The sequence below is a fragment of the Panthera leo genome, chromosome A2 (genome assembly GCF_018350215.1).
Source record: "Panthera leo isolate Ple1 chromosome A2, P.leo_Ple1_pat1.1, whole genome shotgun sequence".
Taxonomy (NCBI): Eukaryota; Metazoa; Chordata; class Mammalia; order Carnivora; family Felidae; genus Panthera; species Panthera leo.
Window position 1 is genome coordinate 74585341 of NC_056680.1, and position 21493 is coordinate 74606833.

Below are 21493 nucleotides of genomic sequence, written 5' to 3' on the forward strand. Positions count from 1 at the left end.
CATCTTTGCTCTGATATGCATTGACTGTTGGTCAATGGAAGCTGAAGTTCAAAGAAGCATCACCATGTCCCCTGACAGAAGCATTTTTTTCAGGCACTAGGATGGACGTCCAAGCCTTTGGATATAGGGTCCTGGAAGAGAAGAAATAAATGCCTCCTGTGGGTTAGTTGGTATAAAAGGGAATGGCCACTTCCACTCGCACCTGTGTTTTCCTGAGCATAACCCTCTGTCTCTGGTGTAGATGGCACTATCTGTTGGCCCCTGCGAAGATGCAGACCCCCTTCAGGGAGGGAACCCTGAGCTCACTCTGCTCCCACCTCCCAGCCTCCTCCTGATGCTTCCACTGACTGCTTCCAAACAACAACCAGAGAATAAGGAAACCCACCCATGTGGTCCATGAGGGTCCACCTCGTAATGCCCAGGGCGAGGTAAAGAGAGGCGGACAGTCCATATGGACTGGAGCAAAAGAATGAAATCAAGCAGACAGATAAGTGGGTTATATTTGCCTCCAAGTAAATAACGCAAGTTGGAGACTCAGGAGAGTTTAGTTCCTTTCATTTCACTTTCTGCAAAACCACCAAGGTCCCATCCCTAACAGAACAGGATGTGCTTTTCTAGTTGATGAACGTAGCAGAGAGGAGCATGTAGATTATTTGTAATGCTGTCGTTCTTCAGTTAGATCAGGGATTCCAGGTATTTGTCGAGTTATGAAGTAAATCGTCATCAGCTAAGTAGAACAAAATTAATAACTTACAGAGATATCTGTGTAGATACATGATTACAGTGCTTTTCGACACAATATTATGATGAACCCAAGTCTGTGTTCCTGACGTCCTTTAACAGAATAAATAATTGTACAGCAGTGAAACCATCCCAAATCTTATTAAAAGAGACCAGAGAATTGTCTTCCACCTTCACAATGTCAACTACAACCTAGCCTCTCACCTTTGTTATAATTGATCTACCTTTTCTGTCCTTCCTTCCTCTTCTCCCTTGCCACCTTTAGGTCGACATATAATCGTTTCGATCACAAACTGACCCTTCCTATCTACTGTGGTTCTGTTGTCTTTTCTTTTAACTTCTAAATTGAAGTTACAGACTGATTACCAAAATCTGCAGTTATATTCTGAAAGTGGCAGAATTAGCGTTTGTAGCCCACAGGTCAACAGATTTCTTTGATTGCTTTTCTTTGCTTGGCCAAGAAAAAGAATTAGTTTCTTTTTGAAAATTAACAAATATAATGTGATTCTGATAAGATTTTAATGACAGGTATTTTTTGCTGAGAACTCCTATGTGTACTCCTAGGCACAGTATGAAGCACTTTACATACTTGTTATGTGATACCTCGTTATCAGAGGAGAGAGGAAAGGGAGTCTCATGGTTATCAATGTACCCACACAGATGTCCCTAACCCTGCCCCAGGTGTCTGGGTTGACATAATTTCCTATTGACTTGCATTCCTGTTTGGAGACAGTGTATGTTGAAATGCTGTGATTATCTCAGAGAGAAGTTAGGTGCCCAGAGATTTTCAGCAATTGTGAAAAGCTCAATCTGAAGGCGCTGACAGTGAACAAATTTGAATTCGTATCCACGTTGCTCCATTGGCTGCCAGATAAAGTGCTGGATGTTGGGTCTGTCCACGAGTTCTTGTGATCATCATGAACATTCTTCAAATGTACTTCTTTCAGGGAGGGAAGAATTGGTTTTTAGAGAAGATTTTAGAGAAGAAACAGTCTAAGTTGTTTCAATGTATTGTTGGGTCACTTTGAACTCTCTTAGTGCTCTTAACTTTACAAGAACATACTCTGGCATTTGTGAGCAAATATGTGTTGTCCCAGACCTGCTGCCCCGCCCAGCAGGGCCTGGGGAGGACAGTATGAGGGTCACTCGTGAAGCCACGGTTAAGGAGTCACAGTGGGCACACATCTGGAAGACTTACTTTTTCAGACAGTTTGTCCCGGAACCCAGTCTGCTAGAAGAGTAAAAAAGGGTAAGAAAAATCACATATCTTCTTTGTTCTGTAAACTTGCTTTAGCAGAAAGTATAATAGGTCAACTACATGGAGAAGACTTAAAACCTCACAGTCAGAATTAAGTAAACAACCAAAATGTGCAATGAGGATGATATTTTGGAAATTTTTAGCTGGTAGAGTTTTCTTCTCAGACGTGCATTATGTCACTGGGAGTCCTTCCTCTGTTTAGGGAAAACCATGAGAATTAGTTCCATGAAAGTGAAGCTGTGCCCAGAACAAGCTCATTTTTTTCTGTTAAAGAGTTTTTAAAATATTTATTTATTTATTTATTTATTTATTTCTACGAGAGACAGAGAGAGTGTGTGTGTGTGTGCGTGCACGTGTGTGTGTGTGTGTGTGTGTGTGTGTGCGAGTGGGGTGGGCAGAGAGAGGGAGACACAGAATCTGATGCAGGCTCCAGGCTCTGAGCTGTCAGCCTGGAGCCTGACACAGGGCTCAAACCCACCAACTGTGCGATCATGACCTGAGCTGAAGTCGAAAGCTTAAGTGACTGAGCCACCCAGGCGCCCCCAAGCTCATTTTTTAAAATTAATCATGAGCTAGTGAGCTTGAAAGTCAGAATAAAATGAAAAAAAAAAATGGTCGTTTTTTTTCCCCTATATTTCAAGTCTCTCATTTATAGATTTATGGGTAAGCCTGGCAAACTGGGAACACAGAGTTTCACTAGAAGTTCTAGATGCAGAAAAGTGGGGGTGTTCAGTTGGCCAAGTTCGCATGCAGGTCAGAGAAGGGCTAGCACTTGGCGCTGGGATGTGATGTGATGTGTTGGGGAGACAGTAAGAGAATGTATTTTCTGGTTCCCTGTCTCTGGGGGTCTTATCCAAGGGAGGATAAAAAATTCCACAGAAACCCAAAGCACATGGAGGGAGAACGTGAGAACATCTGGCTGATGTCAAGCTTCTGGAACATGGCCCTGGAGGAACACCACCAACAGTGGAGACATCAGCACAGACCAGCCCAAACCAGCCCTGACTGTCCCCACGGGCTGGGACCCAAACGCTTCTTAGCATCTGTGAAACCCAAATGCTTCTTAGCATCTGTGAGAGGGTCAGGGCGCTGAGAGGACCACAGGAGGCAGCAGCCAGGCTTTGGATGAGAAGTGGCAGGTGGGAACTTTGCATCCCAAGGCGTGCTGTGAGTTGGTAGGGGTGGATTTGGGGCTGGTTACTGCACAGGACAATTCAGAGAAAGAGGCTGAATCCAGAGAGCAGGGCCAAGGGCTGGAAGAGGGCGGCAGGGAGACTGTGAGAACTAACTCTCCTCCCGGGTGCAGTGATGGCATCCTGGGGTGAGCAGGAGGCAGGGAGACAGAAGGATGAGGAACGGGACAAAGGAGACAGAACTAGCCTGAAAGGGGCTGTTCTAAACCAGAGGAAACTGTCTTCAGTTGGTAAGCTTAGTGCCTCCTCCAGCATCAGAAGGAGGAAAAGATGACATGTGTGAGTTCAGCAATGACGACGCTCCCATCCCCTGCCAGAGGTGTACACCAGAGGTGTAGTCTGGGTTTGCTGTAACCACTGCGCCCTGCTCAAGGTGCCTGTGTGAGGGGGGAGGGCGCACCAGTGGGGACCACAATCCATCCCGAGCCCTCCCCGCCCTGTACCTGGAGCAGGGCTGTGTGAGCCTGGAAAAAGTGCCTTTTTCTAATTTTCTGCCTAGCTTGTGCCGTGTTTTAATTAGTAAAAAGGAGGCTTCTGTGCTATGGGAGACCCTGTGCAGGAGGAAGTAACTACATAGAGTGGTGTGGACAAGGTACAGAGTTTTCAAAACAACTTAGTCCATGAAGCTTCCTGAGCTGAAAAAGATAAACTAGCCTCCAAAAAGAATCGTCAAAGAACCAACGAAAATACTATTATTTGAATCTAGGAACCAAATTTTACCCTTCAGAGCCTTGAGAGAAACAGTCATAGGGAATGTAGTAAAACAACAACAACAACAACAACCACAAAAGCCTACATTTGCATAGACCCTGGTAACCCAAGGGGGTGCAGTGAGAGGAGGAAGTGAGCTGGAGCTTCTCCAGAACCTTCTTCTGTGGAGCAGAGATGCCAGCACCCACCCCTAGGGATGGTGTGAGGTTATGAGATTAGAAATCCAAATGCTTAGCGTGCAGCCCTGAGTAATTATCGGTAGTAATTATCAGCATTTCCTTTAATCTCACTTCTGTCTCCATTCCTTAGCAAAAAATATTTGAGATAATTAATTAGAAAAATCTGCCTCAAGGCACTTTTAACAGTTTGTCTCTGCACAAGATATACCTGTGCCTACATCTGTGTCTCTGTATCTTTATTTTCATCTCCGTCTCTGTCTCTGTCTCCATCTCTGTCTCTGTCCCCGTCTCTGTCTCTGACTCCATCACTATCTACATAGCCAAGTCTCTGTCTTTATCATCTAGGTGTGTTTACACTGACTCCTGCCTACCTATCTGGAAATGGACTGATGGGATGTTGTTGCCACAGCCTGACGAATATTCTCCAGACAGATCAGAAACCTCAGAAATTGCATTGCAAGGTGGCCTAGGTTTGACCCACAATTTCCTTCCCTGACACCAGCCGTCACACACCTTACACTGATCTGAGCTTCTGGCCATCAGGGTTCTCAGGTTCCACCTTGTGCTTTGAGGCAAAGCCTGGGTAGACACATGGCCACTTACCAGCAACCACCTGTCACTTTTCTCTGAGCGAATGAGTTTGTTCCTATATCTGTTCAGATTATGTGAGAACCTTAAGAAATTACTTAATGCCTCCTCTGGATATTTTGAGGAAAAGTCTGTTTTATGTGCTCTCTCTCTCTGTCTCTCTGTCTCCCTGTCTCTGTCTCTCTTTGTGGTTAGTAGCCAACATGACAACCAGAAGTATCTCTATCCACAGGAGGAACAAAGGATAAATACATTTACGTACAGTACTCAGCATGCATCCTCCACCTTAGCCATATCGGTACCAACAAAAATGAACCAGGTTCTGGAGCATCTGATAAAACTTGGCCTCTTGTAACACTGGCTGAGAGGAGTTAGATGAGAACAATAAACTGGCAGCACTGAGACACCCTGTCTCCTCCACTGTGATTCTTTTTACAAAGTCCATAGAACAGAGTAGATGGAGCCATGGACAAATGGGTACCAAGTATGAGAGAAGCCAGCAAGTCGGCCCCAAGCCCTCTCTTCAGTTCTGGTCCTTTTGCACGTGGGCAACCTCAGCCCCCGTCCCAGCCTCAGCCTCAGCCCCTCCCCGTGCTCCCTGACAGGTACCTCAGTTCTAGAATCAAGAGGAAAAGAAGCAGACGGCCACCAGGTGCACCTGCAGGACGGCAGCCTCCTGTGCCAGCTTCCCGTTGCCTCCTGATGACAGCCGTTGTCTGGGCTTGTGGAGAACAGCCTAGTGAGTCAGGGACCCTCAGCAATTCGTCCTGAGATTTCCAGGGAGTCTGGGTGACACAGGCCGCATGACGAGGGGACTGGGATGGAGGGAGGGCAGGCGACTGCGGTCCCAGACGGGACTCGAGGGCCAGGTGCTGCGCCACACCAAGGCAGACGGAGGCTGGTGCTGCTGGGATACAAGTGCCCGGAGGAGAACCCTTGTGTGCGGTTCTGTGACCTCGCCAGGGTCTGCGCGTGCCTGGTGGGTAATGCAGCCTCGGTACCCACTCGCTGAACGGATGTGTGAATAGATGAATCTTAGGGAGCAGTACTGAGCAAGCACATTCAGGGTACTTCCTGTGATGAATCCTCAACCGTGCATTCTAGAGCCTTGAGAGACATACGTACACACAGACACATACATACCTGTGTGCATATACATGTAGACACATTATTATTACAGAGTGGCATGTAATCTATTATGTTCTCATAAGTGTATATGGAAGAAATAAAGTCTGCCGTTTAAGAACATGGGTTCCAGATACAGATCCTCTGCTGTAAATTACTGTTCTGCCACTTACTCACATCAGACCTTTGATCAAATGCCTTGTATGTCAAAAGCCTCCTTTTTCCCATCTGAAAGATTGGAAATAATAATAAATAAATAATAAATAATAAAGAAATAAAGAAATAAAGAAATAAAGCACCCCCTTAGTAGGCTTTGTGAGGATTAAATGAGAGGATTAAATGAGCATATTTGTAGCAAAGTGCCCCTCACATAAGAATAATTCAGTATTGTGAGCAATTTTATGAGAAATAAGAAAATGAAATACCTATTTTTTTCCGAAAGTTTTAAAATAATGAATTAAAAGATAAATTTTGCCTTTGTTTTCTTCCCTGTTTGAAATAATTAATGAAGACAAGACACATTTTCCAGGAATGTGTCTGAAGTGGTGATTCATCCCCCTTCTTGGTTCCTGACATCTGAACCCTTCTGCTGTGTCCAAGGAATCCCCACCTTATGTGCCTTGGTGAAACAATGAATGCATTCTCACCATCGGAAGGAGACCTTCCAAATACGGTTTCTCAGTATTCCTTAGGTAAATTCAGTTGAAAGTGTGGGCTCCCCCAATTAGACACACTCCTCACAACTGCCACCCTTTCACACACACGCACACACACTCACATAGGGACACATGCACACACGAGCACACACAGGCACACGCATGCACACACATGTCCATGCACACACACAGGGTCCGTAAGGAAACGCCCAGCAGTGATGACGGTGTAGGGAACCTCGCTCCAGAATGATAATGGCTGCCTTCTCTTCTCCTTCTCCTTCCCAGAACACACTGTCTTCCTGAGGAAGAATCAGTCCTCTTAGTTGTAGGCCATTGCCTTCTGGTCTACCCCTCTCTACCTCCTCAACATGAAACTGCCTAGTGTTGATCACTTCAGAAATGGCAGTCATTGGAAAGCAGGGAAGATGGGCCAGTTGCCTCAGGAGGAAAATCCAGCCATCCTGGCTTCTTCCTTTCTATTTTTCTCAAGAGGATGCAAGCTGGAGTTCACATCAGCTCCACGTGGTATGTGACAGAGCGACACTTAAGTTTTAGGCGGAAATGCTTCAAGTTTTAATGCACACAAACATTTAGAGAAAACCGTATGAAAATCATAAAAGCAAGCAAACACTTAGGTGAAGAAAGGTTGGAGAAAACGAGGAATGTGGAGAAGAAATGCAGAAAACTGAAGTGCTAATAATGTTTGACTAATTTTCCAGGTTCCTACGCAAGAATGGTCACAAAAGCATTTTCACCATGGAAGTTTGGGGCAAATACTCATGGTTGGCCGTATGGAATGTTAAATTTGAAAAACGATAGCAGTACTAATAAGAGCTAATCATTACCAAAACTTTACTAGATTCCAGAACCTGTGTTAGCAGTTAATAGAAAACTGAAATACATTCACCTATTTAATATGCATTGACTTTTGAGATAGGAATTTTTATCACATCTATTTTCAGATGAGGATTTTGAGACAGAAAGAGATTCAGAAATTTGCACCGGTTCAGGAAACTCTGAAGTGACAGAGATAAACGGTTCATAGGTTCAGACACGAAAAGATGCTTCAATGACACGTGGAGTTGCTCAGAATATAAAGTGAACTGAAACCAGCTGAAGAGAAAATGATATTCATATTGCACCTTTAGCTGCTAGATTCATTTACACTCCACGAAAATATTTATGTCCCTTTTTCAGGAAAGAAGAGATCAGAACTTCACACACAACAATGGAAAGAGTGACTGGTCTTGGTAAAACGTTCGTGGGCATTTTTATCTCATCTTTAACCCTTTTTCTCCAAGTTTCTTCAAGGAAGATCTTTCTGTTGGCATATTTGCATTTTCAGTTAATAAAACGTATCCTCTTTCAGAAATACAGTCCCCAGTTGCTAACGGAGCAGGCCTGGTGTTTATGAGAACAGAAGGGATTTCCTTTGATGCGTTCTCTGAGCGGTTTCACACACTTGAACACCTGGAAATCAAAACCTCTTAATTCCCTGAACACTTTTCCTAGTAATTTAGAAAAGTCGTTGGTTGACCACTTGGCCCTGATCTCTTCCTTTTCTTTCTTTCTTTCTTTCTTTCTTTCTTTCTTTCTTTCTTTCTTTCTTTCTTTCTTTCCTTCTTTCTTTCTTTCTCTCTTTCTTTTTTTCATTTGCTTTTCTGGTTTCCTTTTTCTATGAGCACTTTTCTGTGATTATTGCCTCCATGGAAAGCAGACATTTGTGTCAATTAATCTGAGGAAAACATAGAAAATATGAAATGCCATGAAGCCTATATTCAAGGACTTCCAGGGGAATCCAGAAGATCAATTGCCAGGACAAGGTTCCTACCTGCTGGTCATGCCATGAGGCTCAGGAGAAGGCTGACATTTTTGAGGAAACTCGAACTAGTGTGATAACCTCTAACCAGTGTGATGGATCAAGATATCTACAGAAGGAACTAGGCTCATAGTAACTCCTCCCGGTAAGTAACTTTGTCCTGTTTTGATCCTGTGAATGAAAAACTGATAGAGGTTTTTTAGGAAAGACAATGTAGGATCACCTCAGCACATGGACAGCAGTTTTGGAGCTACGGGTCACTATAGATGGAAACAAAACTACTTTTGTTTTATTTCCAAAGGAATGGGTTTCTTTCCTTCCCTGCTTGCAAGCAGATTGAAAATCTACTTTTACAAAATATACACATAAAAGTACAGATGCAGGCTTGAAATTAAAATATTTGTAAGCCTGTGTCTGTAAACTATTTATGTAAATTATTGGTTCAAGGTGAGGTTTTTTTTTTGTGGGTCTTTAAGTGAGAAACACTTTGATTAAGTACCTTTAGTATTAACAGTGCTCCTCTATTAACCTGCAAAACCCACATGATTGCTTTTGATCTCCTCTTCAACAGCAGTGCAAAAATTTAGCTCTTGCAGGAAATGCAGTAAATGACTATAGAACTTCAGTAAATCAACATAGTCTTATTACTTTAGCTTCTTAGAGGGTAGGCAGAGATTAGTCAAGATTTGTGCAATTGTAATCATGTGATACTGTGCCAAGATTGCCCAGGGTAATGGAATTTGTGAGCTCGGTAAACTATTTCAGTTCTACAGTCCAAGAAAAGAATCTATCTTCATGGTTCAATATTCTTGTTTGTTCATGTATTGTCTCAGCAAACATTTACTGAAGACAGTGTCTAGGCTGGACGCTAGAGATAAACGGGGCACAAGACGTAGTCCCAATGCTCCAAAAGCTTGCAGTCTAGTGGACAAATATTCTCGATTGTGACTTCTTGGGCCCCTGTTTTTCAGCATGTGGCCACCGGAGACACAGAATGTCTTAGGTTCATGAGCCCTTTTGCTTTCTTACTTTCTGTAATACTTATTGCTTATAAAATCCATACATTTTGTTTAGTGGAACATTTGATAAGGGGGCCCCAAACCATCTGAGTAAAAAGAATAATAATATTAGCTACTATTTACTGAGAGCCATGTACCATGCTGACTAGTTACAGTGCCTTATCTCAGTCCTCAACAGCCCTGCCCAGGAGACCCTCTTATTTTAATATCACTGTTGGGGAAACTGAGGCTTAGAGAAGTTCAGTTATTTTCCTAAATTCACATGGCTAGGTACTATGGCAAAATTTGGGACGCAATAAAGACTTGTTTGTTCCATAGAGCATGGTCTAGGCCATTCTATGGTATTAGGAGCATTAAGCTTTATTTTAAATATGAATATTTAATTTTCTATAGCCTAACTTTCAAATCGACTCTTCAGTTGAATGCTTAACTCATAAGCTCATAATTTGTATTATTACTCATAAGATGGGAAAGACAGAACCAAACTGTCCAGGCAGAGAGGGGTCAGTTCATCCATTCTTGACTAAGTTCATATACAATGTGATTTTGCTTGAGAATCATCCTTGTTTAATGCTATCAGGGCCCATTTTTATATACTTATATAAATATTGAAAAAAATAAAGGCACAATTTGTAAAGAGGTGCAAAGGGAGATTTCTTTTTCTTTTTAAGTTAATTTCTTTATGGGGTGGGGAGGGGCAGAGTGAGAGAGAGGGAGAGAGAGAATCCCAAGCAGGTTCTGAGCTGTCAGCACAGAGCTTGAAGTGGGGCTCCGCTCCTGAACTCTGAGATCATGACCTTCACTGGTATCAAGAGTCTGATACTTACCCACTGAGCCACCCAGGTGCCCCCAAAGGGAGATTTCTGTAAAAGCTTTTCAGACAGTGGGCTGGGTATGGCTGGGCTTACAAAGCATTTGGTGCTGGCACACTGCTCAGGGTCACAGGTAAATATTCTTTCATTCTTCCGTATAACGTAGGGAGGGGAGGCAGGGGATGCAGGGGCTGCAGGCTAGGTGCTGGTGCCGGCTCAGAATTCTCGGATTCACCCCCAGTTTGGTCACAAATGGCAGCGGGATCCTTGGAGAGGTAGGTGACTGTGTCCCAGTCCTTGGGGGTAGTTGCCACCTGAGCTTGCGTGGGCGACATTGACAAGGAGCTAACTTGCTAGAGCAACTGGGGGTCCCTGAGGGGTAGGGATGTTAGTTAGGTCCCTCTGGAATTTCTGCATTGAAAGGTTTGTAAAGAAATTTGTGTAACTTATTCATTTGATCTAGAAGCAACCAATGGAAAAGAATGAACAAAAAATTGCTAAACTTGTCATTTTGTCAGAAGGTGATTCATATCAGGTATGGACACATTTAACTGTGCAAACATATCCATAATGTCATGAGCTGGTTTCTCTGTTTGTTTTTTTCTAAATTCAGACTAGTAAATGTGTTCTTTCTTCATTAGTCTTAGACATGAAATTTTGCCCAGATGAGGGAAAACGCCTCCCAAGGATGTTTCTATACTGCTAGGTGTGGTCACCTACAAGCTTTTAAAGAATTTTCACAATGCTGGTAAAACAATGAAATCATGAAAGTAATGATATATTTTGGTTTCCTTAGTGGTTGTGATCAGAGACACAAATGAATTCATAAGTTGAAAAGCAACCTTCTTGTCCTCTTTTTTTCCATCTGACTGCAATATAAATTCTAACAGTCTGATTAAATAATGGTGACAGAGATATAATAATTCATGAGGTCCTTAAAGTTTTGTGGGAAAGTGTGATGCAGAGGAAAATATGGGCTTTGATTCTGGATCTATCAACTTCTGAATAATCATCCTTTAGCAAATAAATTTTAATTAGCTGGCCGTTGCTTTCTTAAAATGATAAAAAATAGTACATGGCCATTGTGGAGAAAAAAGGAAAAGAGAAGAAATAAAAATTGTATAGTGACATATATTACTGTTAACATTTGCTATATTTCCATCCATTCATTCTGTCAATGTAAAAAAACATCTCGAGTGGCTTGTTTTGAAGACTAAATGAAATTATAGCTACCACATCAGTTGGGACAGGGTCAGTGATTAAAAAAAAAGTCAATACTGGTGTGCCTGTGTGGGTCAGTCAGTTGAGCAGCAGACTTTGGCTCAGGTCATGAGCTCACAGTTTGTGAATTCAAGCCCCGTGTCGGGCTCTGTGCTGACAGCTCAGAGCCCAGAGCCTGCTTTAGATTCTGTGTCTCCCCCTCTCTGCCCCCTCTCCTGCTTGCACTCTGTCTCTCAAAAATAAATAAATTTTTAAAAAAATTTTAAAAATTCAATTGTATAGAATTCAAATTATCACCAGTGGAGGACTTTGTGAATCAGGAGTACAGGAAATGTATCAGTTATGATTTAGTCTACAGGTCATTTTAGAACAATTGGTCAGTATTGGCAGAATACCTTTAATTTCTAAGACTCATCGTTGCATGATTCTAAAAATGCCTAGAATGTAGTAAGCATCACTTCAAATATTGTTAGCCTGAACATAAGGTGATCTCTCACTTTTCAGTGGAAAATGAGATATAAAAAGGACAGGTTTTACAACTTGAATATGTAAAATTATAATAATATCCATATAGAGTTAAATATTCACTTATAATATTTAATGTCTTATTTGGATTATACTGCAGATTAAAAATTATATCATTATAAATACCATTTGGGAATACTGCTTATTTCTGCTCTCACATTTTATTGAAAATTTTAATCAAAGTATTCACACGCATCTAAAATGTATACTTTAGAGCAAATTTCTGAGTCATTGCAAGGTCTGAGTGTCTGTTTTGGGATTCCCAGATAATGATATCCCTGAATATTTTATTGGAAGAGACAATTTAGCCACTTACAAAATAAAAGCATTCTTTTCATTTATACTGTCTTTCTATGTGTGTGAGACAGAAGCATGAAGTATAGAGTCTTTAGTCCCAAGTCGTATTTACTAAATCCACATTAAACTGCTTATTGTCTTTTACCAGTGCGACTTCCAAAACTAGTCTCATCAAGTTTATTTCAGGTTTGTATCTTGTCCAAGTAGTATTGTTGGATCAAAGTTGAATGGACTAGAAGAGCCTCTTTTAATAAGTGGCCCAGGACTGAAACATAAGACAACCCCTCTTTCGTGAGGGATGATGTTGGGAACGAAAGCTTCACCTTCTTCTCTGGCATTTCAGGGTGGTTGAATTCCACACGTTTTGCGTTTGTATCACAGAGAGGGATTTGGAAACTTCTTCTTTCATTTTTCATGTGATCTCTGAGTTAGACCTTCTTAAGCTCTGAAGCCCTGAGGCTGAATGCACAAACGATTTCTCATTTATTTATACTGTCTCTTTCCAACGACTATTTGAGAAGGCATCAAATAAAAGACACAAGTACAGTTAGGCCATGAAATAAAAATAGAAGACCAGACACGAAGGAAAGCAGAAGAAAAAGGCCTGGGATGATCTAGCAAGAAATGGGAAAACTTTATGTTCAAAGGTGGGAGAAATTGTGGTGGACACATACTTTGTATTATCTGATAAAATGAAGTATACCAAAACTTCATATGTCTTTGAAATCATAAAATTAGAAAAAACTTTCGACGCATGCGTCCTTTAGGGGGACTATGAAGTGAAATAGCAGGCATTGCCTTCCACATCCATTTTATAAGATGGAAGGAGTGGTTTTTCAACAAAGCCTTTCATGCTACCGCGGCATCATTACTATGGGCACAGTGACATTTAATGTCATTCACAGATGGTGACCTTCAGCAGACAAGGTCAGGCAGGTGATAGTCTAGGGATCTAACGTGACAATAGGAGGCTTGGAGGAGCGGGTAACCGACCATTGATGTAGTCATTTGTCTGGAAGGCCCACTGTAGGAGATTCAAGCAAAATTTGGGGCATGATTAGAAGGAAGGCGGTTTGAGGTAGAAATTTCTGGTGAAAGCTTGGAATTTGCTTTGGACCACACAGGTGAAGCAGTTCCATGAACTGACCGCATGTTACTAGGCTTTAGCCAATGTTCCTTTGACTTTCTTAACACTGGAAATGCAGTGGATAAGACAAGCGATTGCCTATTAACTGGTGTGTCAAAGGCACATTCCAGTGACGATGGCTGAGTGAATCGAGACATAGTAGAGCAAAGTGGGGTGCAAACGAAGGAATGAGTCTCCATGCTTGATTTACCTAGACCCAATCATTACCTCGAGTACTGTATTCCCATTAGTAAGAAAGATGTGGTCCCATGCGATTAAAATGTCATGTTGGAGCACACAATTCATCTAAAGAAATTGTTAATAATCATGATAATGATAATAATATACTTTCTCATTTCCATAGCATGTTTGGTGGTGGAAATCTTAGGAGAGATTTTAGTATCAATCCTCACAGCAAAGGTCAGCATAGACAACATTGTGCAAATATTGTAATAGGATCAGACCTTGTGTTCGTGTGGACTTGTATAAAGTGTTCGTGTACATTGTGTGTAACTGTCACAAAAGGGTTTGGTCCAAGAATGAAGTAGATCATGACAGATATGCTTTGTGAGTTGACACATTTCCTTTCCTGACGGTGAAAGGGTGTAGTCAGAGAGCCCAGGATTTGCCCCAGGCTGACCTGGAGCCCTATCTCTACCACGTACTGCTTATGTGAATTTGGCGATTATTCTCTGCCCTCAGTTTCCTCATCCATCAGGTGGGATAACAGGAGGCATTCAGCAGGAGTCACATGAGAATTAAATGAGACTGGGGATAAATTACATGGCACATCACGCAAAATATAATAGGTGCTGGTAGAAGTTCCCCCTTTTCACACCTAATGGGAGAATTGTATCCACTATGGCGGGTGGTCTGTAGCCAATCATACTGACAAAGCAGAAATTCTCCAGAGGAGTCAGCTGTACTTGTAACTGCTCCAATGGGAAGTTCCCTTGCTGTCCACTGATAGACAAATAACTTGAATTTAGAGGGATTTGTACCTGTTTACTGGATTTGTCCCTCACTGGGCCACAAAAATGAAATTAAGATTGTATTTTTGTAGTTCTTCTATGTACTTTAAAACTTATTTATCTTAATTTATATTACCTCTAACTTCAACAGGTTTGGGCTTCATGCTTATAATAGTAGAAAAACAAAGGTTGAAAATATAGTTACAATGTACATAGAAACATAGTTATAGATAGACGTAGGGCTTTTAAATGCACTTAGAAATGTCATAAATTTGAAATTCATATTTACATATGAAATAGCTTTAAATAATTATTTAATAAAAGAAATATAGTTGAATAAAATGAGAAATTTGGAGTCAATATGAATATGCAGGTTTGAAATACCACACTTAATTGAAAATGTGGTTGTATTTGGTTAATTTATATAGAATTCATACTGCTTCATATCAATAAAATAGATACAACTCAGACAATTTACACCCAAAATTTTTTTAACTTTGAATGTGCACAAATGCACTGGACAAACTTATTTATTTTGTAAACTGGTTTCTCTTTTATGCATCAATAAAATGATTGTGGCCATAAAAAAAAACTGTTAGTAAGCTTAAAAAGAATATTGAAAGAAAAAGCATGTAATATAATTACCCAACATATAGGCACTAATCTTATATAATCAAGTATACTATTTAATGCTCAGTTGAGAAAATTATGGAAGTTCAAGATTCCCTCTATCCGGAAAAGAATGAAACTTCAGGATCTAGCTGAGGAAAAAGGACAGGAGATAAGCATCGTATTTTTCCATCCAGAAATTTTCCATATTCATCTTTGATTTTCAGGTTCTTTACAATGATGAATCAGAAGTAATCCTATAAAAAACCAAGTTCCTAAGATGAAAACTAGATTCTTTAGTGTATTGACTAGAGGCAAAAATGATGTAAATATCATGTACTTTGAAAAATTAGTCTTCTCTAATATAACAAACTTTTAAAATTAAAAACAACATACATGGTTGGAGAAATGTAGACTTTCTTACTATTATAATCAATAAAATATATATATTTGCAGCACAAGTAAGATGTACAAGTTTAAAACAACCACATTATGATCTAATTCTATGTATAGCATGAATAAAAAACTCACTGTTTGCTTACTGATTTTGTATAAAAATCAGGAGGTTTGTAGCATTCGCAGAAATTTTCAAGAATATTTTTCCTTTTTTTCTCAAGGAAGAAATAAAATTCTTCTTTTCTTCGGAAATTGTCCACAAAACTATTATTCTAACTCCAAACTAGCCCAAAGAGAAAATGTGTTAACGTTTGTGTTTCAGTTGGAAATCAAACTGGAAGGGTTCTAGTCTTTATCATTTCAATGATTAATTAACAATCAATGTATAAGCAAGGAACATTCCAGTCCTCAAGTGACATGCCCTTGACAACTATGATGTTTCATTACATATTTTCACATTATGTGTGCAAGATACTCTGTTAACATTATGCCAGTTACATACAACTTTATTCAGCTGATAAAATCAAAGAAAATTATGGGTACAAACACAAGTTCAGCAGGCTTGTAGGGCAGATCCAAATTTGGGGGAGATGCTAAGCATCAAAGTACGGTGTCTTCTTAGTCACGTGTCAACATCAAATGAATTTCCAATATAAAATGTGCTTTGAGTGAACATTTTCTAAAGCAAAACAAAATTCTGACTAGTGCATTACTTGCACTATAAGGTTCATATAAGAGCATTTCTGAAAATAATCAATAAATTTTAAGTAGCAGTTTTGGAAATATTGCCACATTGCTTCCAAATTCAAGGCACTTGTAGGGGTGCCTGGGTGGCTCAGTGGGTTAAGCACTTGACTTTGGCTCAGGTCATGATCTCACAGTTTGTGGGTTTGAGCCCTGCGATTTGTCTGTGCTGACAGCTCAGAGCTTGGAGCCTGTTTCAGATTCTGTGTCTCCCTCTCTCTCTGCTCCTCCCCTGCTCGTGCTCTGTCTCTCTCTGTCTCAAAAATAAATAATCATTTAAAAAAATTTAAATTCAAGCAATGTAAATATTTTGGAGGTGCAGCTTTAAACGTTGTCCTACTCAAAATCCTGGCATAGTTTAGATGTGAGAGTGAGATGTTCTATAAAATCAGAAGTCAAGCAGGACTCCAGCATCAGAAGTGGGCATGGGATTCTTATTTGAAGCTAAATGGTCAGCTTGATACATTGTCAAGTATGGGTGGAAATAGATTCCTTTTCCAACAAGTGACCATGTATTGTCTCAAAAAATTCCACATTTTAACCCATGTGGTGACCTTAATAGCTGTGACTTTGGGCAACTTACATAACCTCTTGAACCCCTTTTCCCATGGAAAGTAACAAAAGAAGCAACTCAGAACCCACTGTGGTTTAAAGGTCATGGTAAGCACTAACTCTATGGCAACTTTTCCTTCCTTTTAACTATGTGCTAGGTGGTTCCAACCACACAATGTTTCCATTTCTCTAATAACGTTTTGGTTGCTATTCTATTTTCTCCCACAGATAAAAATCCTGATGAAGACACTTTCCCCAAGCCCACAATTTTTCTTCCTTCAATTGCTGAAGTACAACTCCATAAGGCTGGAACATATCTTTCTCTTCTTGAGGATTTTTTCCCTGATGTTATCGAGATAGATTGGAAAGAACAGGATGGCAAAACAAGTCTGACGTCCCAGCAGGGAAACACCATGAAGACTCAGGACACATACATGAAATACACCTGGCTGACCGTAAGTGAAGAGTCAATGGGCAAAGAACACAAATGCATCGTTAAACAGGAGAAGAATAAAAGAAGGTTTGAACAAGAGATTCTGTTTCCTTCAATAAACAAAGGTATGGACATGTACACATGAATATAACCTCCCTGAATCCTTTGTTTCAAAGGGAATACCACACCTTACCTGTCAAGAATTAATGGAAAACAGGGAAAAAGAAATCTTTTCTGAAAGTTTTACTTTTTTCCTTTTTTTTTAAAGAAAACCAAACTTAATGTTTATTTATTTTTGAGAGAGAGAGAGCCCGAGACTGAGGGGCGGGGAGGGGCAGAGAGTGAGGGAGACACAGAAATTTGAAGAGGCTCCAGGCTCTGAGATGTCAGCACAGAGCCCAACGTGGGGCTCGAACTCATGAACCGTGAGATCATGACCTGAGCTGAAGTCGGACACTCAACCGACGGAGCCACCCAGGTGCCCCTAAATGTTTTACTTTTAATGGTAGCATAAAAGTCCAAATATTTCCCCACAGAGTTAAATATGATGGGCTTTGGAAGATATAAAGAAAAAGAAAAAGAAAAACTCACTTAGCCTTTGCTGCCTCAGTTTCATCATGCAAAATATGAAGGTCACAGTGACGTTTTTTAGCACCACTGTATGGATTAAATGAGAGAATACATATGAAAACACCTAGCAACCTTGCATACAATAAGTGCTCAAAAAGAGAGTGTGTTTTTGATGATCTTATTGATATGGAAATAAGAAAAATTTCACATCTTTAGGGAAGTTCTACTCAACAGTCAAACTTCCTCTCGCCTCAATCTGGTCTACTCAAAGTATCACCCTTAAACAGTTACAGGTGACAAAATGCTGCTCCTTTGATAGAGCTGGATTGTAGTTCAAGTAAAAATGGTGATTTGGCTGCTGAGTTTTTAGTATGGTCTTGGGTGTTCCAGATTTGAATTTTATATAAGACTGTAAGGTGAAATTTGGTAACTGGAGAGGGGTGAGGTTACGTGTACAAACATTCTCCCATTGTCCACAATGGATCTTTCTACCCCTGGGAAATGCTGCCCAGCAAACACTTCCTGCCGTCCGAGCGTGCGCCAGGGCTGGAAGGGAGGCGGGACGGACCACTGTCCCCAGGAGGATCACTACAGTAGGGCGAATACACTTTGCCTAATCACCCAGGGTCCCTGGTGATTCAGACATGGTGTCCTGAAGGAGCCCCATTGTGCAGAGGCTGGTCATATTTGACAATGGGGGCAGAGCTGAATGTGCCCTGGCCCGGCTGTGAGCCAGGAACTCTCTAGACTCAGAAGTCAAGTCCTGAACATTAATATAAAAGGGCCCCAGAGGGCCCATAAGAAGGAACCAGTTTGTACTTGCTCTGTGGTTAACAAGCACTTTTTAAGCAGCGGGGAACAAACACATAGCAAGACATGTGAAGAGCTTTGCTATATTTCTGAGGTAAGACTTTGTCCTTTGTCCTCTGGGAGTGTTAAACAAATAAACAAACAACAAAGCCTGTAGTCCCAAAATGGCAACACTTAACTTAAAAGCTTGAGTCACTCCACCAAGACTTAATACCTAATCCCAGTGCAATTGCAACCCCCAGAAGAGTAACCTTTAACCTGTCACCTAGGGAATTTCCTAGCCAGCACCAGGTACTTTCCTAATTGACCCCTTCCTTCCCCATGAAGGTGACCTTGCCTAAATCAGTGGACTCCTTGCTAATAATCTTCTTTTTTCCACCCCCTGTCTATTGTTAAAATATTCCTTTCCTGTCCTCCTTTGGAGCTCCGGTCTAAGTGCTAGATCAGATGCTGATTCACACATTGATTGACGAATACAGCTACTGGATCTTTAACATTTACTTGGTTGACTTTTTGTTCTTTAACAGCTGTGGTGGAGGCAAGAGGATCCGAAGTAGACCCACAGGGGCATTCGGAGACAAGGCAAAACACAGGGGTGGTCACTGTGAGCCCTTTGAGTTCACTGTCCTCCTCACCGGTTTCAAGGGCTGCAGGTGAGTTCCTCTTGGTTCGAAGCTCCCCTCTCTTTGCCTTCGGGCTGCTGATCTAATGGGCCTTCCTTTCCAGGACAGGTCAGCTTGGGCTGCAAGGGTTATGCCCAGAGCCCGGTTGAGCCGGCATGTTTATCTGGAACCCTGTGGAACTGGCCTATTTGGCCAGAGCCCAGCTGGGCTGGCAGAAAGGTGTGCCTGGAGCCAAGCCCCCAACCTTTCAGACTGCACTTCCCCTGCTAGAAAAGTCAGCAAGGTTCCAAGAGAATTGTTGGTGGTGCACACGGAGTCTTGTGTCCTGAACGCAGTAACAGCCAAGTCTGAGACACTGAGAGCAGTTGTCCTGACAAATGCGAACAGAACTAGAAACGCAGCTCTTGGGTCAATCCAGAGTTCCCCTGTCCCTTCACCCAACCCCACACTTCTCCTAGTTCTAGAAAAGGGCTTATAGATGGTTGGCTTTAGGAAAGCAAAGTCCTTCTTGCAGGAACCTGCATTCTTTCTCTGTCCTCAAAGTGATCCATCTGATCAAGTCCATGAAATGTAAACACAGCCCACAAGTGCCTGGGACTGAGGGAAACTAAGGGAAAGAGGTCTTTTTAAAATACAAACTGCTCGGGGCGCCTGGGTGGCGCAGTCGGTTAAGCGTCCGACTTCAGCCAGGTCACGATCTCGCGGTCTGTGAGTTCGAGCCCCGCGTCAGGCTCTGGGCTGATGGCTCGGAGCCTGGAGCCTGTTTCAGATTCTGTGTCTCCCTCTCTCTCTGCCCCTCCCCCGTTCATGCTCTGTCTCTCTCTGTCCCAAAAATAAATAAAAAACGTTGAAAAAAAAAATTTAAAATACAAACTGCTAAAGGGCTCCTGTGCCTAAACCCTGGCTCAGTGTCCTTCGTAATTCCAGGGACACATACAAACCTTAACACTTTCTCCATAAATGTCTCCGTAAATGTCAGTGACTCCAGGGTCTTTGCAGCGATCTGTGTGTCCACAAATACACGTCGTCAATGTGAGATATTTTTCTCTCTGGAGACATTGTCAAAATTGGTTTATAAAGAGCTCTATATTTCTTTGGTTTTTAGACAAACACTTGTGAGGACTGGGCATTCTAGACCTCTCAGAAAGGGAGAAACTATCCCATGCGCATTTCAACTTCACGTCGGGCCTATGTCTGGTTGTTGTTTAAGCAAAGCAGACCTCTTTTTAGAATTGTCAGCACGAAAATTAATTAGAATTTTCATGTGCCTGGGTTTACTAAAATTCAAATAAGTAGATGGGATCTCAGTTACAAAATGTTTAAAAAAAACAGCTTGGGAGAATGACAGACTTTGATGTTTCATACGTTTTTGTTTGTTTGTTTGTTTGCTTTTTAGTATTTTTATTTTCATTTCAGTTAGTTGGCACGCAGTGTGGCTCTAGTTTCAGGAGTACAATCCAGCGATTCAGCACTTCATAGGTCACCCTGTGCTCATTAGGACGAGGGCACTCCTTATTCCCATCGCCTATTTAACCCATCCCTTCCCACGTCTCATAAAATTTTTATGGGTAATTTCAGCTCAACTTTTAGGAACGAGTAAATTGAATAGATACAAATAAAATAAAAAATTTTAGATAAAGTGGTAGTTTCCCAAAGCTTTGGGGGAACTAAAACCTTAAAGTGTTGCTGAGTGAGGTCACCTGTTAAATTACGTTAAATTCATTAAATATCTAGAGCATTTCCAAGTGTGATAAAATAGTCAATTATTAGGGCATCTGGGTGGCTCAGTGGGTTTAGCGTCTGACTTTGGCTCAGGTCATGATCTCACGCCTCATTAGTTCGAGCCCCGCATCAGGTTCTGTGCTGATGGCACACAGCCTGAAGCCTGCTTCGGATTCTGTGTCTCCCTCTCTCTCTGCCTCTGTCCCCCCTGCTCATACTGTGTCTCTGTGTCTCTCTCTTAAAAATAAATAAAAACTTAAAAGAAATAGGAAATTATTTTTTATTTCTTTTTTTTGAAGTTTATCCATTTATTTGGAGAGAGAGAGAGACAGAGCACGTGAGCAGGGGAGGGGAAGAGAGACAGAGAGTGAGAGAGAGAGAGAGAGAGAGAGAGGGAGAGAGAGAATCCCAAGCAGGCTCTGCACTGCCAGCACAGAGCTGAAACCCAGGAACTATCATGACCCGAGCCAAAGTCAAGAGCTGGACGCTCAACTGGCTGAGTCACCCAGATGCCCCATAAATAGGAAATTATTAATTAAGGAACATAGGTTTATCTCTTTTTGGTTTTCTTAATGCAGAGAAACTGAAGATACTTTTGGGCCTGCTTGTAAATGTACTTTGTGCTTTACTGAAAGATTGTTTTATAAGGAAGCAGATGTTTCTAGAAATTATGAAATGTATTCACAAGTTCGCCACTCCAAAGGATGCTGTTTGACAGTTCACAACTGCTTCCTTACTAACTTTTGTTAAAAATGAAGGTTTCTAAGAGTTAAGAATTCTGATAAATTTAATG

General features: G+C 41.4%; 1 protein-coding gene across 1 annotated transcript in view; it reads left to right on the forward strand.

The window, feature by feature from the left end:
* The window catches only part of LOC122206001, a 32143-nt gene that overhangs the window by 4450 nt on the left and 6200 nt on the right, over window positions 1-21493 (forward strand). Inside the window, exons 3-5 of the mRNA XM_042914713.1 lie at window positions 10177-10234; window positions 16771-17100; window positions 18883-19008. Of these exons, the coding sequence (XP_042770647.1) occupies window positions 10177-10234; window positions 16771-17100; window positions 18883-19008 (514 nt within the window). The remainder of the gene's footprint in view (window positions 1-10176; window positions 10235-16770; window positions 17101-18882; window positions 19009-21493) is intronic.